At 40.5% G+C, this 20412-nt stretch overlaps 1 protein-coding gene across 1 annotated transcript; it reads right to left on the bottom strand.

Moving 5' to 3' along the window:
- Nucleotides 1-8522: 8522 nt before the first annotated feature.
- LOC110007129 (putative inactive receptor kinase At3g02880) lies at nucleotides 8523-12249 on the bottom strand. Its single transcript, XM_020666350.2, has 2 exons — nucleotides 10988-12249; nucleotides 8523-9206 (listed from the first exon to the last, which is right to left on the bottom strand). The coding sequence occupies exons 1-2, from the start codon at nucleotides 12204-12206 to the stop codon at nucleotides 8650-8652; spliced, it is 1776 nt and encodes a 591-aa protein (XP_020522009.2). The 5' UTR covers nucleotides 12207-12249; the 3' UTR covers nucleotides 8523-8649.
- Nucleotides 12250-20412: the final 8163 nt, after the last annotated feature.

Here is a 20412-nt window from a genome sequence, read left to right as displayed (position 1 = left end):
ATGCTGGTTGTGTTTTCTATCACCGCGCATGTTTGCTCGCGGTGCTTTGATGACCTTCCAACTTCCTCAAGTCCCTTCATCTTGCCGCAACCCTTCGATTCCCATGACTCTTCGACTTCTCGAGACTCATCATCTTCCAGCAACGGCTCAGGTTTTTCACGACGCTTCGTCTCTCCGGAGACTGTATGCCTTCCCAAGACCATGTTGCAAGTTGCACCCCTTTTCCCCCTTCTCATATACTTCCAAAACCACTGTCGAAATCCTGACAGACTCTTGAAAACTCCTACTTCCTTCAACTCTGACAACCGTGAACCTCAAAACCCCCTGTATTTCTTGCCTTCCCCTATCTGTGTTCCCTCTTCCTAGTAGGAACTTTCTTACCCGCATGACTCCCACAACCCCGATGTGTTTCTCGTTTACTGGCCTATAAGCTCTATGTGGTTGCCGGAATTCTCGTCATGAGCCCTCTCTCTCACATTGCTAAATGTTTTACCTTCAATAAATGGTAAGAATGGGGTTCACCCCATTATATAGTAGAAGCTTCCCCGAAGTACCCCTCATAAAGCAAGAATACCAGATAGGTCCCTGAAGGCCAAACGACAACATGATGAATCGGGTCGGGCTCAGACCTGAGGCCCGAACGGAGGCTTACTGCCGCCTGTGCAACGTCGAGCATCAACCTTCAGATTGGCCAGACCGGATCGGGCTCGGACTCAAGGCCTGAACGAAGGCTTACTGCCACCCATGCAACGCAGATCATCAAGCTTCAAATGAACCAGGGTCAAACCAAGCTCAAGCCCGAGGCCCGAACGCAGGCTAACACCGACTGTGTTCTTTATCGTCACTTGTGACTAACGCCACCTGCGATCAATGCTGCGCATTTCATTGGCAATCCCTAGCGTCATGCGCGTCAATGTTATTGCCGCCCCATTACCACTCCGGTACATGTTAGCACTGCGTATGGCTGAAATTGATCACCACTGTGTGTGTTATACCATCATCCCTAATAGGAGTCACACAAGCGCTGCAACCCATCATCCCCAGTGGAGTTAGGTGTATGCCAAAAAGGTCATGCTTACCCCTTCAATCCCCAATGAGGCAGTCTCACACGAAGCTATCTTATACCCAAGGAGTCGGGTTACCTTCCATAAGCCTATTCCCCATGGAGTTTCATTTTTCACCTTAGGAAGCCATAGTTGCCCCTAACCCCCAGTGAAGTTCGCTTCTGTTTGTCAATCCTCATCGGGTCACCATCTCCGTCTAAGCCCTCTGCTTGTTTATCCCCAAGGAGTCGGATTGTCATCCATACTTCCATTTCCCATGAAGCTTCACCTATATGGCGACCCACAACCATGGTCTGTGCCGCATGACCCTAAACTGCACAGCCGTAGTCTAATTGTACGACTTTAAATTGCATGGTCCTAGCTGCATAACTGTAAACTGCAAAGCCATAGTCCCAACTATACGACCCTGAACTCTAGTGTACATCCTGACTGCATGACGTTAGAAGGCTTAGCAGCATGGTCCAAACTATATGAGCTTAAACTGTAGCGGAGGTGTAGTTGCACGACCTTAAACTTCATGGTCCTAATTGCATGACTATAAATTGCACAGCCATGGTCCAAACTATATGACCTTAGACCATAGTGTACGTCCAGGTCACATGATGATAAACTATTTTGCATAGGTCTCGGAGGCATGACCTTAAATACACCACCACACACGTGCACATGGCCTTTACATGCATATTTAAGCATGCCTTCCCTAACCAACCCATCCATGCTCGCACACCACCTTCACCAACTCCCCATTAAATCCACCTTCCTTGATTCCCATTCATCATTCCCCAGTGCGTCTTACTCGTGCTCATAAAATGGGTAACCATCCCACCACCCATACTCGCCGTCAGCAAGTGGGTCACCGCTTTCCACCTTCTATCCACACATCATCCACCCCTCATACGCAGCCTCATGCCACCTCCTCAAAGTGAGTCAAAATCACCACCATACACACTCTGTGGCCTCCACACATCATCACCATGGTCCAGTTGTACGACCTTAAAACTATAGTGCATGTCCTGGCTACATGACGTTAAAGGGCTTCGCACAAGTCCCGAAGGCATGACCCTAAACACGCCCTCACAAGAAAAAATAAAAAAGAAGAAAAAAAATAAGAATAACGGGTATGGTGTAAACTTGAACAAGGGAACACCATGAGTAAAAATGACGGACAGACATAGTCATGAAACCATGGGTAAGTAAGTTCCGTAAGAATAAAAACCCAGGCACGGTGAAAACCTGAAAGGGCACCGTGAGTAAAAATGGAAGATAAGGGTGGACATGGCCGAAAGGTCATGGGTAAAAGAGCCCCAAATAAAAGGAAGTTGGTTAAAACTATTTCTACATCGCCACTTCCCAAGTCCAAGTGAAAACCCGCAATGGGAGCTTGGACCAGTAAGCAGGTTGATGCAGCGTTCTCCGCTATAGGAGGCGTCAGCCCACATTCAAAAGAAAAAACCCTGGTATCAGAATACCCTGATATCAGGACCCAAAAAGACGAGCATCAAGCAATATTTTGACAGCTTGAGTCCATTTACAAAAAGGACTCGAAGGACAGAAGACTCGCCAAGGAGGCAAGACAACTCTCATGAAGAAGAGCACCATTCCCAGGAAGTCACAAATGCACTTCAAGATGTTGAAGACGCCCCAAGAAGGCTAAGTCAGACAGACTTTGGACCTGTTATGCAACAACCAGGATTGAGCCCTTTGGGGTCTCCTCTGACAAAGAAGAGAGGTATCCTGCTTTGTCGAAACCGCTAGCAGAAAGCGAGGTTGAACCCAAAGCTGGTCATTTCGATAAACTTAGGTACCCTGCCCGTCAAGGACATTCTGGTACACAACGTAGACGAGCGTCAACCAAAGGCCCTTCAGCAGATCATCCAGAGCCAACAACAAAACAAAAAAACCCAAACCAAATGGGAAGAGTGGCCTAACGCAGGACATTTGGTCGCTAGACAAGCCTAATTCTAACCAACGAGGTCTGTACAAAATCCTCTGCTGTCAGAATCACAAAGAGTCCCTTGAGGGTGAGGACTTCGACAGGAGCCCTCAAAAGTCTATTCTCCTCATAAAGTCTCCATAGATGGACCTGCGAACAATGCATCCAAACTTCTGAGCATCCTACTAACAATATTGCGTGGATCTCCTCGGCGTTCATGTGGTCTTGTGGCTAGGAAGAAAAGTAATAAAGAAGAAGGAAATTTTTTGAGTGTTTTCCTTCTCGCTTCTCTCGAAGCACAACATTCGGTGGGGCAAGCTATTTGAAGAAATTTTTCAACACCTTGGGTCCTCGATGCAGAATTCAAAGAGAAGCCGATTAATAAAGCCTGAATTACATTGGAATTCTCGATAGTCTCAAAATTACCCTAGAACAAATGGAAATGTTCATAAGGACTTCAAACGGCCACCTGCCAAGTTTCATCACAATTCGACATGTCTAAGGCAGTACAAACAAAGAAAAAATTTCGAATAAATTAGTCTCGAGCACCCAGAAATAGATCCCATAACTACAACTCTATTTCTGGTGCATAAAATTATTGTGGGACCATCGCCATTAGATTTGGCATGGCTGAAAACTTTTAGGGGTCAAGTTTTGGCTTAATCAGGCGCTCCATGACAAAGTTATGGGTAAAATACCAAAAATGCGTACGCCATAGACTATTCCCGTGTGCCCTCCTTGCACCAAAATACCATTAATGGTGACTATTTTTATGGTCTCGAGCAGTGACTTTCGGGAGCCATACCTCACTAGTCTCGAGAAGCGTTCGTCTCGTCAAGACGAGCGTTTCGATATGTGGCATGCCCCGTGATGAGGCACGAGCAAAGAGAAAAGCTAGAGAGAAGTCGATGATTCGTAAAGGAAGTTGCTGAAAATTTAGCAGCGACATATCCCGCTAAAGCGACCATATCACGGAGCTGGCATATCGGATTGGTGCAATACCAGTTCCATAGCGTGTGTAAGGTTCAGGACTACCGTTGGTATGAACCCCACATGTGATGAACGATCGGATTTCATACACGAAGCTGATAAAGTTGTTGTAAATTTCGACTGTCGGATTCTAGATTCCGACAAAAAACTCAAGACTGTAAAATCTTCGTTTGGGCATGAAATCGAGCTATGTTTGTTGCCACATGATCGTGACAACATGCTCCGTGCACTGCAACGAAGAAATAATGAACATCAAGATATGAACACACTATTGATCTGAAGTTTTCAAGATTCGTACAAATTTCAAGTCCCATGATTGTGGCTTAAAAACACAATCCGTGGCTTAAAGTTGGTATTAAATCAATCGCCATGATGAGCACTACAAGAAAGCAATCATCTTTTCGTCAAACGGGTACTAGAGCTACCTGGATCATCCATGGAATATCATGCACGTTCTAAGGCAGCAGCAGGGATTGTTTTGGAATTTCATATATTGTTAGGCAGAGGCAAAGCAATCATTTTGCACCCATTTTTAGATTTTATTTTAATTCAAATAAATTGTAATTATGATCAATTAGGATTTTTTTTGGTATCTACCTATGTTTAGGGCCTATTCTATAAATACATGCTAAACCTAATTGTAAAAAAACTGCTCTCATACTTTCCATTCATCAATAAAGTTTGAGTTTTTATGTTGAGTTGGAGAGGAACGTCTTGGAGAGATAGAGAGGAGAGAGAAGAAAAAGATTGATAGCCCTCAGTGAAGGTAATTTTCTCTCTCCTCCTCTTTTCTCTCTCTTCTTTCTTTCTCTCTCCACTTCCTTCTTCTTCTCTCCTACTCTCCTCTTTCTTTCTTTCTCCCTCTTCCTTTTTTCTCTCTGTCTCTCTCATCTCTATCTCAAATGTGCATGGCAATAACTATTGTTGTGCATCTCTCTCTCTCTCTCTTTTTCTCTCTTCTTCTCTCTCTCTCTCTTTTTCTCTCTTCTTCTTCTTTCCTCTTTTCTCTCTATTTTCTTTCTTTTCTTATTCCCCCTCTTTCTTAATCTTTTCCTTCCTTCTCTATCTACTTTTCTTTCCTCTTTCTCTTCCTTAAACCCTCTTTCTTCCTCTCTTTCTTTCTCTCACCCTGTTATTTCTTTTCTCTCTCCTTTCCAGCCATGCATGGGGATACCCATCGCCGGGCTGATATTCTCATTCTTGAAATATGCACAATGAATTGAGCCTTAACCTGAGTGGCGGGTGGGGCCTCTGTCCATGTCTTCCCTTCCCATGTTTTGCACAACGATGCTCATTGTCGCGCATGACATTTCTTTCCTCATTCTTTGACAAGGACACTGAACCAGGCCCTTCCCCGGGTGGTGGGTCGGGTCGAGTCGGGTTGTGTCTGAGTCTCGTATGACACGAGCAGCGATGCTTAGCGTTGCGCATGTCTTTTCCTTTCTAGTTCTTGTCTCCCTCTCTAGATATGGACGACAAAAATCCAATCACCATCCATGTCCTTTCTCTCTCCTCTTTCCTTTATCATAGGCTACAGAAGCCCATCACCATCCATATCGTTCTCTCTCCTCTTTCTCTGTCATGGACAGCGGAAGCCCATCGCAGTCCATGTTCTTTCTCTCTTCTCTTTCCTCTGTTATGGTCGGTGAGAACCCATCGACGTTCATGTTTTCTTCTTCTCTCTCTCTCTCCTTTCATGGACGACAAAAGCCTATAGCCGTCCATGTTCTCTTTTTCTCTCTCTCCTCTTATGGACGGCAGAAGCTCATCACCGTCTATGTTTTCTTCTTCTTTCTCTCTCCTCTATCATGGACGGCAGAAGCTCATTGTCATCCATGTTTCGTCTCTCTCCTTTCTTCTTTTCTCTTCTCGCTTATGTTTCTCCCCCTTCCTTCCGTCTCTTCTTTCTTTTCTCTTCCCCCTTCTCTTTCTTTTCTCTTCTATTTTCTCTTCTTTCTTTCTTTCTCTCTCTTCTCTCCTTTCTCTTCTATCTCTTCTCTTTCTTTTCTTCCCCTTTCCTTTTTTCTCCTATCGTTTTTCTTCTCTATCTTTCTCTCTCTACTTTTCTTATCTCTCCTCTGTCCCTTTCTTCTTCTTCTTCCTCTCTCATTTGACCAAGGGACAAGTCTAACACTGTCATGGTAGTCTCGTCGTTTAGCAGTATTGCCGATGTGCCGGTCTAAGTTACTGTGCCCGTCTTGCTACCACATCGAACTCACCGTTGTGTTAGGCTGGTTAGTGTTGATTTTCTGTCGTCAATTAGTATTGTCGTCATGCTGATCCGCGTTACCATGCCCGTCTTGCAACCACGTCAGGTCAATTATCATACCAATCTAGCCACTGTGCTACGCTAGCCACTTATGTCTCTTTCTTTTATTCTCTTCTCCTCTCTCTTCCTCTTTCTCTCTTCTTCCTGCTTTTAACCCTCATCTCATCATTTCTTCTCTTTTCTCCTTTGAATGTGCACGTCTGTATGAATTGGCCCAAAGACAAGGTGGGGTCCCTTAGCCCACTTGTCTTGTAAAATTAACCATATGTGTGTGATCGCAGAAACATGACAATTCAGGCCAAGGGAGGTACTTTCCAACTAGTTGTACGACTGGGGGGATTTTTTCATGATCTAAGAGCGTGCCCATACGAGCCAGCCCGAGTAATTCTCAAACCCACCTTAAATTCCTCTCTCATCGATTGGTATACCTGCCCTTGTTTCCCTAACAAGGTTCCCGAGAGAGCGATTTCAAGTCCCGGGTTCCGCTGAAACCCGAGACACGTGCTGCCAGGTCATCCTGACCCGGAGGGCGAGATCGAGGCACCTAACCAGCAGTCTTTAAAATTCCAGTGTAAACTAGGAAATAATGAATCAAGAACTCTGTCTGATGGGTGGCCAAAACGCCGATGCCACATTTGACAATCAGTTACCTTCTCCTTTGAAGTCACCAAAGCCTTGCAATTTATATCCAAAATGTATAGAGCTCGTTCCAACCGTCCCTCACCAATCTTCCTCCCAGACATACGGTTTTCACAAGGTATGCCCACTCTACACAGCATGCCAACTATATACCGTATTAACAAATCCCATATTGGTCAATTGAATGAAAATATTTTGTTTCAGAGCTTCTTAGAGGTGTTTTGGGCATTCTTTTGTATTGTGTATCAGTGGCATATGCCATATATATCATTCCTTTGTGGCTGCACTTTGCTTGTAATGTTTATGTATTTGGTGTTATGGTCATGTGAATGAAAATTTTAAATTCCAAGTACTTGTAAGACCAGCAAATACACCCTTTAATTGGTATTAGATCCAAACCTCTTTCGCTCTAATTTCTATTTTATTTCAAGTGTCTAAGACTGTATTAAGTTATGGGATTGTCTACAAAGAGATTTCTTTTATACATGGAGATCACAACCATTCTTGTCCCTTAAATTTCAAAATGGGTGGTTGTACAAGTTTCATTAAATAGATACAAAGTTCCAAAAACAATTCTCGTATTTCGTGACTCACCCCAAGCCATCCAATTTGATATCTAATGAGTGGGAATAATTTATGACCCCATGTACAAAAGATAAATGGCCTCTTTATAGACAATTCTTTAAGTTATTTTGAGTTATAGGACTATGGCCGCCTAGACAATCCTAGTCGAGTTGTTCAAGGAAGATAACTTTAATGGGCAAAACTATCACACTTGGGGGCACAAGATTAGTTACATGATTCATGATGTGCAACTTAACCCCTTGTTCACCAAACATCCATAACCAAAATCTCATGGCAATGCTTCGCAAGCTACAAGGGATACTTATGCTATATGGAAGATTAAGAACATTGTTTTCTGTGCACATTTTGTTGCCATCATCACCGACACATATTTCTAAGAGTAGGAGGTGTGTAGGACCACAAAAATGATGATCAAGAAGCTCAAGCGTGCATATGCTAAACACTCCATGAGCCTGAAATCCTTGATCTCAAGGGGTTTGTGGAGTTGAGGATACCCGAAGGGGCCAAGATCACCATGAAAAGATTCATGCTGATGGTGAGTGAGCCAACATACAATTTGAGCACTCCGTCAAAGCGTGCATATTCATCACCATCTTGCCACCATAATGGGATTCCTCTTCCCTTATCGCCGAAACTCCTCCCTCTCATTGACACCCTTGTGACTCATTTGTAAAGCGAGGAGGAGAGGCAGTCCACCATGGTAAAATCTAAATGCAATTCCAAAAGGGTAAAAACAAAGAAAATGCAAGGGGGTAAGGGTGGCAATTGTAAGTGAAATGGAAATCCATGACAAAACAATCGGTGAAATCCACTGAAAAACCTAGACCCCACACTAGATTCTATTACATGGGTCGTATGAGAAAACTGATCTAATTAGGCTTTAGCATCAGATTATTTCATGTGCAAACTAACTTTACTCAAGTTCTTAAGCATATACCATGTCAGGTAAATTAAGTATTTGATCTATCTGCTAATTCCGAAAGAATTCTTTGTGGATTGGCACCCTGCAATATGTAATATTGAATGTTACACGAGCTATATGCCAAATATGGCATTTTGATTTATTAGCCATAAAAAGAGAAGAAATTGAGATGAATTTTACATCCTTATAAACAAGAAAAGTAATCACGAGTAAGGGGGATGAATAAACACACTTCACTGTACATGTGTTAATCAGAATCAGGACTTTGTTCATTACTATTTGGATCTCCAAATTGTCCCTTATCATTGTCTAATTTACAACTAATATTTTCTATCATTTGAACAACTTCATTCATAGTCGGCCTCATTTCAGGATTGCAATCAATGCACACAACTGCAATTTGCAACAGCTCCACCATCTCCTCAGCCACTTGTTTCTTCAATAGCTCGATATTTATGTCTTCAAATGTAGGATGAACTTCATTTTGCCTTCCTATAAGCATCACAATAAGTACAATTCCGAAGCTGTAAACATCTGCCTTTTGTGAAATTTTCGACTTGTCGGTAACTTCGGGTGCTCTAGTGACATCCCTTTGACTTGTTGATGAGCCAACACAAGTTAATATGGATTTCAGCCCATAATCTGAAATACAAGCTCTATAGTCTTGAGTGATCATAATGTTGGATGATTTGATATTTCCATGTGAAAGCTTATTGTTCCATAAACTGTGTATGTGCCCTATGCCTTTGGCTGCCCCAAGTGCTATTTGGTACATTGTTGCTGCTTCTACTTGCATTTTACCCCCTGCTAAACTTCATGAGCAGATTTTGATCCGTTACTTAATGACAATTATAGCTGATAATATGAATTTATCTTTGTTTTATTGCATGCACGATAAAATAAATGTATTACGATAACATGAGCTTCCCTGATATTATCTCGATGACCTTGGACACCAATAAGAAACATCGTTTTGAAGACTACTTTTGGGAAAAAAAGAAAAAATCAAGTAAAAGATTCTTTCATAGTTGGCAACATAGTTACCTAAAAATTATATCTTTTAAATTCTTTTTTTTTTATATGAAATTTTTTTAAAACCTATATTGCAGCTTAGAATTTGAAATTTTATAAACTAATGGTTGTTGCCCAGGAAATACTTGAAAATCTATCATACAAATTTTAATTTTTTAAAAAAATTTAAGAGAATCAAAATTTACTTGCACTTCTGAATAGGACCAGTTTTAAAGAAATAATTAAATAAAAGGCTTTTATAGGGATTTCATATTTAATTATTTCAGTACAAAGAATATAACTTTTATAGATAAACCTTTAGATAAAATTCTGATAAATACACCAAAAAAAGGAACAAATCAATAATATCTCGAAAAAATTTGTCAACCATAATTTCACACTAACAATAATTGTCCGTCTTGTCATTCCCTAATAGGCCTTGAAATGCAATATAAAGTAGCATTCGGTACGTTTGATTCTCTTTTTCTTGTTTTAATTTAAAAAACAATTGCCTAATCACACGTATTTAGATTCAGAAAAACCTATAGTGTGTTTCATTGGGCTTTTTGCATCGTGATGCTAAGTGATTAGGACATCGCCTCGAGCCGGTTAGTCAGCCTTGCTATGAGGCGAGTTGATTGCGCGGGACTCACCCAATGTTGTACAGGTCCAAAAACCTTATAAAAATTAACGAATAAGAAATAAATAAAAAATAAAGAGATCATTTACTTTTATTATAAGGAAGTTACAATCACTCTTTCATATTTCAAATCAAGTAGTTCTGAGTGCATCATTGAAAAAACTCAAAGTTAAAATAAGACAAACAAAATATCGAACTTTGTGAAACACCCGGAGCCATCCACTTTGATATCTAATAACTTGGAGCACTTGTGACCTCCTTGTTAAAAAAGATGAATAGTCTCATAATATACAATCCCATAAGAAAAATATGAAAAATAAAGTAAATATAAAAATAAAATAAAAACAAAAATAACCTTGAAAAGTCTAAATAAGCTTTAAAAGTACAGAAAAATAGATTTAAAAATAATTTTCTTTTTGAGATATTTTAAAAAACCAAAATAAGGAAAATATAAGAATAATGATTATGGTGAAAACGCACACCAATCTTTTTAAAAAATATCTAATTATATACAAAACAAAAATATGATTTAATCGTATTTTTTAAAAAAATTTGGGGAGTTTTTTTAATGTTCTTTTTTTTGTAGCCCTACTTTTACAGACATAAAAGATATTTCTTCGCTGGGTGAACTCAATTTTTGGCTCTCCCGAAAATCTCCAACAGGCACGTCCGAACTCAAAATGTGGGAAAGCACTGCTGTTTTAGGAGAAAGCGGCTTGGTACCCCAAGAGGTACAAAGCCGATTTCTGGAAAATTTCCAATGAACCAAACAAACGATAAGAGCAAAAGTTCCTGCTTCACCAAAATTCCTTGTGGTTTGTTCATTTGGGGCAGTGGATGCTCTGTTATACTACTCTCAGAAATGAGGCACCCAGAAAAACAGGGAAAAACAAAAAATGTTATTGTGGTTATAGCAACGTTATAGATACATCACCTTTGAGGTGGCCATGAAGACTGCCCATTGGAAAGTAATCGTAGACCAGCAACTTCTCATCCATGGAGAAATAATAAGCGCTCGGGGTAGCCACATTCTCATGCTCCATCTTTCCTATGATTTTCATTTGATTCACGAACTCCCTCTCTCCGACGTCCACACCTCTCAATCGTTTAACGACAACCACTTTGCCCATTTCGAAAACTGCCTTGTATGTAGTCCCTGTGCTTCCATTCCCAAGAACTTCAGCTGAAGCTCTTAATAAGTCCTCTAATCCAAAGCACATCTTCTCATCCCTCAAGAACACAAGCCTGTTCTTTGGTTTCTGGGGTTCTATTATCGTTACTGAATATTCCTTTGAAGTTGAATCACTGGATTCTACCGTTGTCCTTCTATTGGTTTCCCCAAACTTGCCTCCTCTTTTGGACTTTTTCTTGCAAAAGAACAAGAATATAGCCGTATGAATAAGAATAAACACGGCTAATGATGCACTTGCAATGGCTATTATCAACCCAAGAGCAAGCCCACTAGTTCTTCCTCCTGGACAAGGCGCTAATGGAGCTCCACATAGCGAATTCCCTAAGAAAGACTCGGTGCCGAAGGACATCAAGCTCGAGGGCACTGACCCATTTAGCCTATTGAAGGACACGTTGAATTTCTTTAGATGTCGTAGTTTAAGGGCAGGAATAGGGCCTTCCAATCGATTGTCATCAATATCTAAGGTAACCAACCTTGTTAAGTCATTGAATTGGGCAGGGATCCCACCAGAAAATTGGTTCATGGCGAGGTCCAAATTGACGAGATTATGAAGCTGGAAGAGGAAGTCAGGGATGTTACCGGAGAGGTGGTTGCTCTGCAAGTAAAGGCTCCGAAGGTTTGTGCATTTCACTATGTCGGAGGGGAGGGCACCCAAAAAACCATTGAATCGAAGGCTCAAGATGGTAAGGTGAGTTAGGTTTCCTAATGTCATTGAAGGAATGGTTCCACTGAGTCCCTTACCGGGTAGCTTCAAGGCCACAACACGACCTTTGTCATCACAGATTACACCTAGCCACGAGCATGGGGAGCTCTGTGTCATGTTCCATGGGAGATATCTTACCCCTCGTATCGAACTTCGAAAGGCAAGAAGAGCACTCGCGTCTTCCGATTCGGCTAATGACCTTACTTGCTGCAATTCCCGTGATGATAGGAAAAAAAGCAGCAAGAAAAGTGGAACCATTCTACTGTGTAACCATTCCACTTCTCTATTTTGTTGCTGTCTAGTTCTCCCAAAAACTTCTGTGCTCTCTAATTTTATGAAATGTGTTTGGTTAAGGAGTTATGTATCATAACTATTGAGGGCTTGTTTTCAAATAAGAGATGATGAAGATACATGGTTGACAGTTTCTTTATTTGAAAGAAGAGGAGACCAGGTTTTCTGAACAGTCCAGACAGAGCCGACGGGTGAATGAGGTTCAACATGTGCACTCACTTAATTTAGTTCACGGGCATAAGTCCAAGCATATGTGCATTCATTATTATAACTAATGCGTCATTAACTTTGGCAGAGTCGGTTATTACGAAAAAAAGAAAAAGTGAGTACTAATACATAAGGAAAACGTTTATGCAGAGCCGAGCTTCTAAACAATCAAAGTAGAGCCCACGTCAAAAATTTCAAGAAATTATTTTGATGTCTAAATATCCTCAAATTAATCATCTCAACCTCAAGATGTATGGATATGAGAAAACAAGAGTTTTCAAGTTTAGGAAATAGTGTATCTTGTAACGCAGTTTTGGACGGTCAATTTTCAAGATTTTCAAGTTTTTATAGATCTGCTTGATCTATACTATTTTTTAAGCTTTAAATTTTATAATTAAATGTAAAAATATATTTTAAGGCTATCACAAAAATTTTCAATATTGAAACCACATTTCTCGACATTATTTAAAAGTGAGCTTTACTTTGATTGTTTAGAGCCTTGGCTCTATACAAACTGCACCCAATACATAATGGGGAATTGTATATTACATGTACCATACATTGGAAAGTGCTGACAATGTAAATTGTCCATGAGTTGTATTCTAACGCCAGCCCTAGTTTTTCGCCCGGCCGGCCTATCCCTTGTTAGGCGAGCTTGGGTCATTGTCTGCTCAAATTCACAACAATACACTATAAATATCCTTTTATGACCTCGTCTCTTATGGTCGAGCCACATCCGATACAATTCAAAAACACATCCTATATTGGGTTGTGCTACGTCCGTGTGGAACTACTTGGCCCGTCTATCTATGCCTCGAGCAAGGTTTAAAAACTTGGTGATCCGATTCGAAATCGGGCCATCCGGGCTGTTCCAAATAGTAAAATCATTGATTTTTTCGCAGAACCACTGTTTTCGACTATTCTTCACCAGTTCCAACCGATTCTTCACTGAGTCAATTCAAAAAAAAAAAGACGAACAAATTATTTTGAATTATTTTTTAAAAGATTTTAAAACAAAAATTACCGATCTGCCAATTCTTCCGATCGGATCTATCGATTCCCCTGATCCGACAGGGGTATGTGTGTGCAGAAATTTGGTCTGAGCTCAAAGTTACCATGTGTTATATTAACAGGGTTGGTAGTTGATTACCAATCTAAGTTTTCCTCTAACTTGTTCTGCTCTTTTGTCCAATTCGAGTCACCAATCCGTTGTTTTAAACCTTGAACCTGAAAAATCTTACGGTGCAGCTGATGCTAGAAAATTGTAGAAAAACAAATTGAGAGCACGAAAATTCACATTCGAATGGGAGAACGACCATACGCGTTGACAATACAAGATGCAGAATCCCATGGATGAAATCCTATGATTTGATAGTGAAGCGTTTCGTGCGATGTCGGTTGCGATCGTCCTTTTTGTTCTCACTCTTGTTGTTGTGACCTGGTCGTACAATTTAGGTGAGCCGGCGGACTATTATTAATAGATACAGACCGAGTAAGTACTTTATAACCTAAGGACCAAATCTTCATTTCGTGGATTCTTTTTTCTGTTTGCGTCTGCACAGACAAAGTCATGTTATTTATAGGAAAAAATATTCACATAAAATCATCTTTCTCAAGGTTGGTTTGAACAAGACTTTTATACATCGGAAAATTGTTTCATGAGTGAGACGGCGCACGAGCCCGCTAACTTACAAACGTTATGTAGTGTATTGTCCATAAATAAGATATGGATGGTGGATAAAAAAATATTAAAAATATATATTTTCATTTTCAAATTTTATTTATTTTATTTATTTATAATCAACTTTGCCTAGTTGATCAATCTAGAGAAAGTTTGTAGAGTGCCAAGGCTCTAAACAATAAAAAAAGAGCCTACCTCAAATATTTCACTAGAAGAGGTTTGTTTCAATGCTCAAATATCCTCAAATTGATCATTTCACATCAAGATGTATGTATATAAGAAAATAAATGGATTTCAAGTTGTGGAAGTAGTGTATTTTGTAATGCATTTTTGGACCATCAATTTTCAAGATTTTCACGGTTTTTTAGATCTATCGATCTACACTATTTTTGAAGCTTTAATCTTTATAAATAAAGATCAAAATATATTTTAAGTCTATTACAAATATTTTCAGTATTAAAACGACATTTCTCGACACTTTTTAAAGGTAGGCTCTAAGTTGATTTTTTAGAGCCGAGGCTTTATACAAACTACACCTATATATATATATATATATATATATATATATATATATATGGAAAACTCGTCCCAACACCAATAGGCAAAAAATGAATAGTGATTTTGCCTATCCTCATCACCATCCAAACTTCAACACATGGTCACAGCTGTTTGGTAGTATTTCAATTTTTATTTCTTTTCTATAAATTCGAATTACTTGAAATTTAGAGCGTGTGTACAATTTAGTGAGGCGCACATAATAAAAATATAAAAGAAATAATTTGAAAAATATAAATTTCTAAAAATACCTATGAAAATTTATGGGGGTATTTTGGTCAATTTATGTTTTGTGAATTACGTTTTTCACATTTTTATTAGGTGCGCGTCACTAAGATGTACACACGCTTCAAATTTCATATTATTTTGATTATTTAAAAAACAATGAAAATTGAAATACTACTAAACAACTGTGACCGTACAATGAAGTTTGGATGGTGATGAGGGTAGGCGAAATCACCGTTCATTTTGCTACATTTTTTAGTATCTTCCTATATATATATATATATATATATATATATATATATATATATATATATATATATATTATCAGAATTTTTGACACACGCCAAGCTATCCAATTTGACGTCTAATCAGTGGGCATGATTGTGACCTCCTTGTACAAAAGACTTTGTAGATAATCCCTATGTGTGTGTGTGTGTGTGGACACCCCATTTTAAATCTTGCAAATTCTATAGTTTCTGAACCCTTAGGACAACATTATCCTAGTAAACCAAAAATCCACACAACGTACCCTGTGACATGGAACTAGTCTGCCTGTCCGGAACCTTACAAAAACCCTGTTTTAACCGAGAATTCTGTAAACGCCTTGTTTTACAAAGTAAATTATGAAAACTGGTAAAAAAATCCATTTTGGCCCAAATTTTCTCTGAGACCTTCACAAGAGGCTAAGGAACACAACCAAAATGAAACAAATCACGTTGATAAGTTTTTTTTGGTGTCGCCCAAATTTTTACCCCCTAAATTATTATTATTTTATATGGATCTGTTGATTACGGATGTATATCTTTTCCAACAGATCCTTGGCCTCATAAAGTCTATTTTTCGTGGCCATTCAAAGGTCTGTCTAGATTGGAAACCCTAGAGAAGATAGAAACCCTAGAACATACTTCTTCTGAGAAGATCCTACCCTAACCCTAAGCCTGAGAAAACCTAGACCTAGGGCACAACAACCCTAGATCTACATCAGAGACCTGCTGGTAAACATCTGAATCATAGAGGCAAAGAGGATGCTGGTGCTGATATGGGCGACCCCTTGAAGGCTCGCGAGTCCCTGGCCATCCTGCCCGATTTGGTATCATTCCTTAATCATGTCTTGCTTTTATTTTACTATTTTGATTCTGTTTTAATTATTTTGATCTGTTAGTTCTCTTAAAACTCGTTTGAGAGTGAATCTGCTAAATTTTAAGTAGATCTGGCCTTAAATTTGAATTCGATTTGTCTCACTTTCTCTACCACTTCCATTTCATAAGCTTAAGGTGATAAGATCTGAGAGATATCCATCGGAAGATCTGTCATATTTTCATCGTAAACTGTTTGGCGCCCACCTTGGGGAGCTTGATCCAAGCACCAAAATTTTGATTTTATTTCACTATTTTTCACTTATTTCAGTCACAAGAGGTCCCAGACATCTGCTGTGACCAGGATTTAGGGTTTCGATGCTGTGAAACCTTGCTTTTTCTGGGCGACACTAGCAGTGTCGCCTGGGCGACCCACCAGTGCCGCCCAGATCCGGGGCAAATCTGCTTTAAAAAGTTTCATAATCTTCTGAAATTTTGCAGATCTGCTTTAGGACATCTCTTGTGACTGCTCAAAAAATTTCAGATCAAAAGAAAATTTTTAAAAATACCAAAAAAATATTTACTTGATACAGATTTGTTCTATCTACACTATTATGCTTTGCACTGTTTTAATTTATTTCATCATAAATATTTTTTTTCATGCCTCTTCCAATTTTATTGTTGCCTTATTTCATCAATTTTAACAAGATAAAAATTTTAAAAAATAAAAAAAAGAAGTTTTTTGGGCGTCACTAGCAGTGTCGCCCATCCTGCAAAGGCGACACTAGTAGTGCTGCCCGGGTGACACCACCATTGTCGCCCAACTGAAAGTGTTCCAAAAAACGTTTGTGACCCCACAAACCTCTTCCAAGGTCTTTTGGGTTCTTGTCCACCAAATTTTGGCACAAAATAAATTTTTTTAAAATATTAAAAAAATATTTTGCTTCAAATAGGTCTGTGGTGTTTCTGATGTTTTCATTTTATTTTAGTTTGTCAATTTTGACTGAAACTATGTTTTCGTTGCTTTCACCATGCTAAGTCTAACTGTGTGTTCATCAAAGTTAAAAAGATAAAAAAAAAAAAAAAAAATACATTGAGGGTTGCTTACACCCTCCCTGAACCGTGTCCGTTCGAGTCACCCTCGACAAGGGCCGTGCTCGACTTAGCATGGACTGCGCTTGGTCTCATTGTTTTGACTTTACTTTCTTAGGGGTTTCTTATCCCTCCATCTATACTGTGCTTCGGGAGATTTTTGCCTCAAAGTGTGCATCGCTAAGCGCGATCAGTGTCGAGCGCTCGCTTATTTTCTTTCTTGTTTTGTGTGCCTGCGTGTTTGAAAATTGTTTTTGATTGTGTGATTCTTTACACACTCCAGCACACACCGGATCAGGAATGCTCGGGAAACCAGCAAACAAATATTTTGAAAACCCCCAAAACCTGTGTTAACGGCATGATGGAACCTAGCTTTGAGAGTCGAGGCGGTTGGGATTCGCGTAACTTTAACTGTGAGTGCCCCTCCGTAATCCTTTGCCTCAAAGCAACTCCGCGTATAGTAGGACTTGGTCAACATCCTATAACATGAGGCCAGGACCTATGTGGGGACCTATATCAGCCTAGCCGCATTTCAATAGTTAGGAACCCACTCTCAAGCCAAGCCTACCTATTATACTAGGTCAAACGTTTTCGTGTTCTTTGCTTGCTCTTTTTTGTTGGTTAATCTTAAATCTCAGTCCGGACCCGTTTTTGGTCCGAGCTGAAGTCTCTAGGCCCAAGTTCAGGCTTGTACCTAGCTTAGCCTAAGTCTGAATCAGGTTTCGCTTTGATCCAAACCTAGGCCCCCTCTCGGTTATAGCCAAATGCTCGTTCCTAGTTCATTTTTTATCCAATCCAGGTCCACACCCGGTCTGATCTTCAAACCCTCTAGGTCCAAACCTAGGTTTGCGTCCAGCTAAGTCTAGGACTGAACCAGGCTCATACCCAGGTCCGAACCTAGACCCACTCTTGGTTCGAGCCGAGACTCATACCCATCTAGCCTAGATCTTAGTTTATGTTCTAGCATAGGTCTAAGCATAGGGTTTCCTCTAGAGATAGACTAGGCTTACCCTAATCCAGGATCTGAACCAAAACCCATTGAGTCTAGCAAGTCTAGGTTCCAGTCTAGTCTTTGCCTAGGTCTCAGTTAATGTTTTTCCCTTAGAATCAAGCTAGGTCTGCCCCAAGCCATCAAGTCTAGATTTTAGAACCTAGCCAAAGAGAGTCACCATGCCGGTTACTCAAGGTGACCGTAATGATTGCTTCACAGCTAATTGAAAGCCTAACCTGCCCAAACCTATGGACCAATATGTTGCGATCCCTTGGGATTACCGACAGACTTCAGGTCAATCCATTATCACACACCCAGGTCTTCAATTAGAGATAGAGTTCCAAGGTTCCACTCCTAATCCTGAAATCTGTGTGGCTCGAAGAGTCGATTCTTCCTGAAAAACTTTGAATAATCAAGAGGTCCAACCGGGTGTCATTCTACAAGGGCTTTTAGGCAACCAAAGTAGAAGTCGAGTAAGGGAAGAAATTCATGTAGCATCTAACGCCAATTCCCACAACTTGAACCGAGATAACTCGGGGGTGCAGTGATCTCAAAACCAAGACCCACCTAGGTCTAGGGGATTTAACCCAACCTCGAGCCACCATAGCACAACTCATGATGTCCTGAACACTGTGCGAAGCAGAGGTATCAATCTAGGCCAACCCTTAGGCGAAAAAGGCATCCAAGCTGCCCTTAAAAGTCTAGTTGACCTAGGTTACACCATTCATGCCCCAACATAGGGGTCGATGCCAAACCAACTTAGTGGTATAGGTCAACCCCTAGTATAACTGAGTCAGCCGATTCTTTAATCGGTCCCTCTAGTTCATCTAGTCCAAGAAACCGTGCAATTTCTGCAACCGGTGGTGACACCTATGGGTCAGTACGCCCCCTAAGATACAAATGCATCAAACCGCCTTGGTGACTGCGGCTCATCAAGCTCAGGCCCATGCTAGCCAACATGTACCCCTAGTCTCGAAACATCAGTCTATGCTTAGGAACCCACCGACCAGTGGGCCTACTGTCATGTCAAACACCCAACATGAAGGCACCTTAAAAGCAATGTAGGATATGCTTGTAAGGATGGGCATGCCTAAAATTCTACCCCGAAAGGCCTACATTCACGAAATCCTTAGAGGCATGGAAGACCTTCCCATGGGATTCGTCATCTCAAAATTTAGAAACAAGTTTAATGAGAAGAGAGATCCAGGTACTCGCATCAACGTGTACCTCCTCTCCATTCAAGCTTTGCGAGACATGCCTAACCAGTTGAAGGCCATATTTTCACAAACATTGACTGGTGAGGCCTTGAACTGACGTCGGAGAACGATGTCCGCTCAACCACACATCACTTCAAACTAAATGTTCAACCTATTCGTCTCTCACTACCGCGGGTCGACACCAAGATCTCTCTCCCTGAGTGAGCTCAATGCAATGAAACGAAACAAAACCCAGGAGAATCCTTCGAGGATTTCATCAGTAGATTCTGTGAGGCAGCGATACCAATCATAGAATGTCCCCTCACGGACCCAGCCAAAATCTCCATAGTCTTAGAGAATGTGCTCTTGAATACATGACCTTCTTCAGCCAAGGCCTTATCCCCTACTCTTTCGACTACATGATTGAGCGGGAGGCACAACATGAAAGGGCCAGAGGGACACCCCTTAGCACCAGGCCTGACAATAAATCGATAACAACTCCCCAAAATAAGAACCAAAACAATAACAAGGGGAATGCTTCCGGACAAATTAATGAGATTGTCGTTAACGGACCGGCTTAAGGTTCAACCACTTAGGGCAACAATCAGAACCAAAACTGAAGGGGTCATCCTAGAGCCAATGCTCAAAATAATAAACAAAGGTGAGAGGATAATTTCACCCCTCTCAAAGACCCATTAGAAAAAGTGCTGGAATTACTCTTAGCTAGGAATATGGTTCATCTCTTGCCACCACCTGAACCACCATTTCAAGTCATGGATAAGAGCAAGGGGTGCAAATTGCATCAAAACCATGCTCATGATACCCAAAACTGCTTGTATTTGAAATGGGTGATTCAAGGGTTAATCAATAGGGGGGACATCACTGTCGCACCTAGAAATCAACTTGTCGAAGAGCCTAATCAAAAGATGGGCATCTTCGCAAATCCTCTCCCAAAAAATATGATCACAACGACTGAAAAGCCGAGAGCTCAAGACAACTCGAAAGAGAACGTCGCCATTCACATGATTGAGAATGGATACGAAGAAGATGATCCCAGTCAATTCATATTTGCTAGTTATCATTGCTTCCAAGAGCCCGAAGGAGATATTTTGAGCCATCTAAGAGGAAACCCTTCACCTTCAAACCTCGA

This window comes from Amborella trichopoda, chromosome 1, assembly GCF_054954075.1.
Source record: "Amborella trichopoda isolate Santa Cruz 75 chromosome 1, AtrichopodaSantaCruz75HAP2 v2.0, whole genome shotgun sequence".
Classification (NCBI taxonomy): Eukaryota; Viridiplantae; Streptophyta; class Magnoliopsida; order Amborellales; family Amborellaceae; genus Amborella; species Amborella trichopoda.
This window is presented reverse-complemented; position numbering and strand designations above follow the sequence as displayed.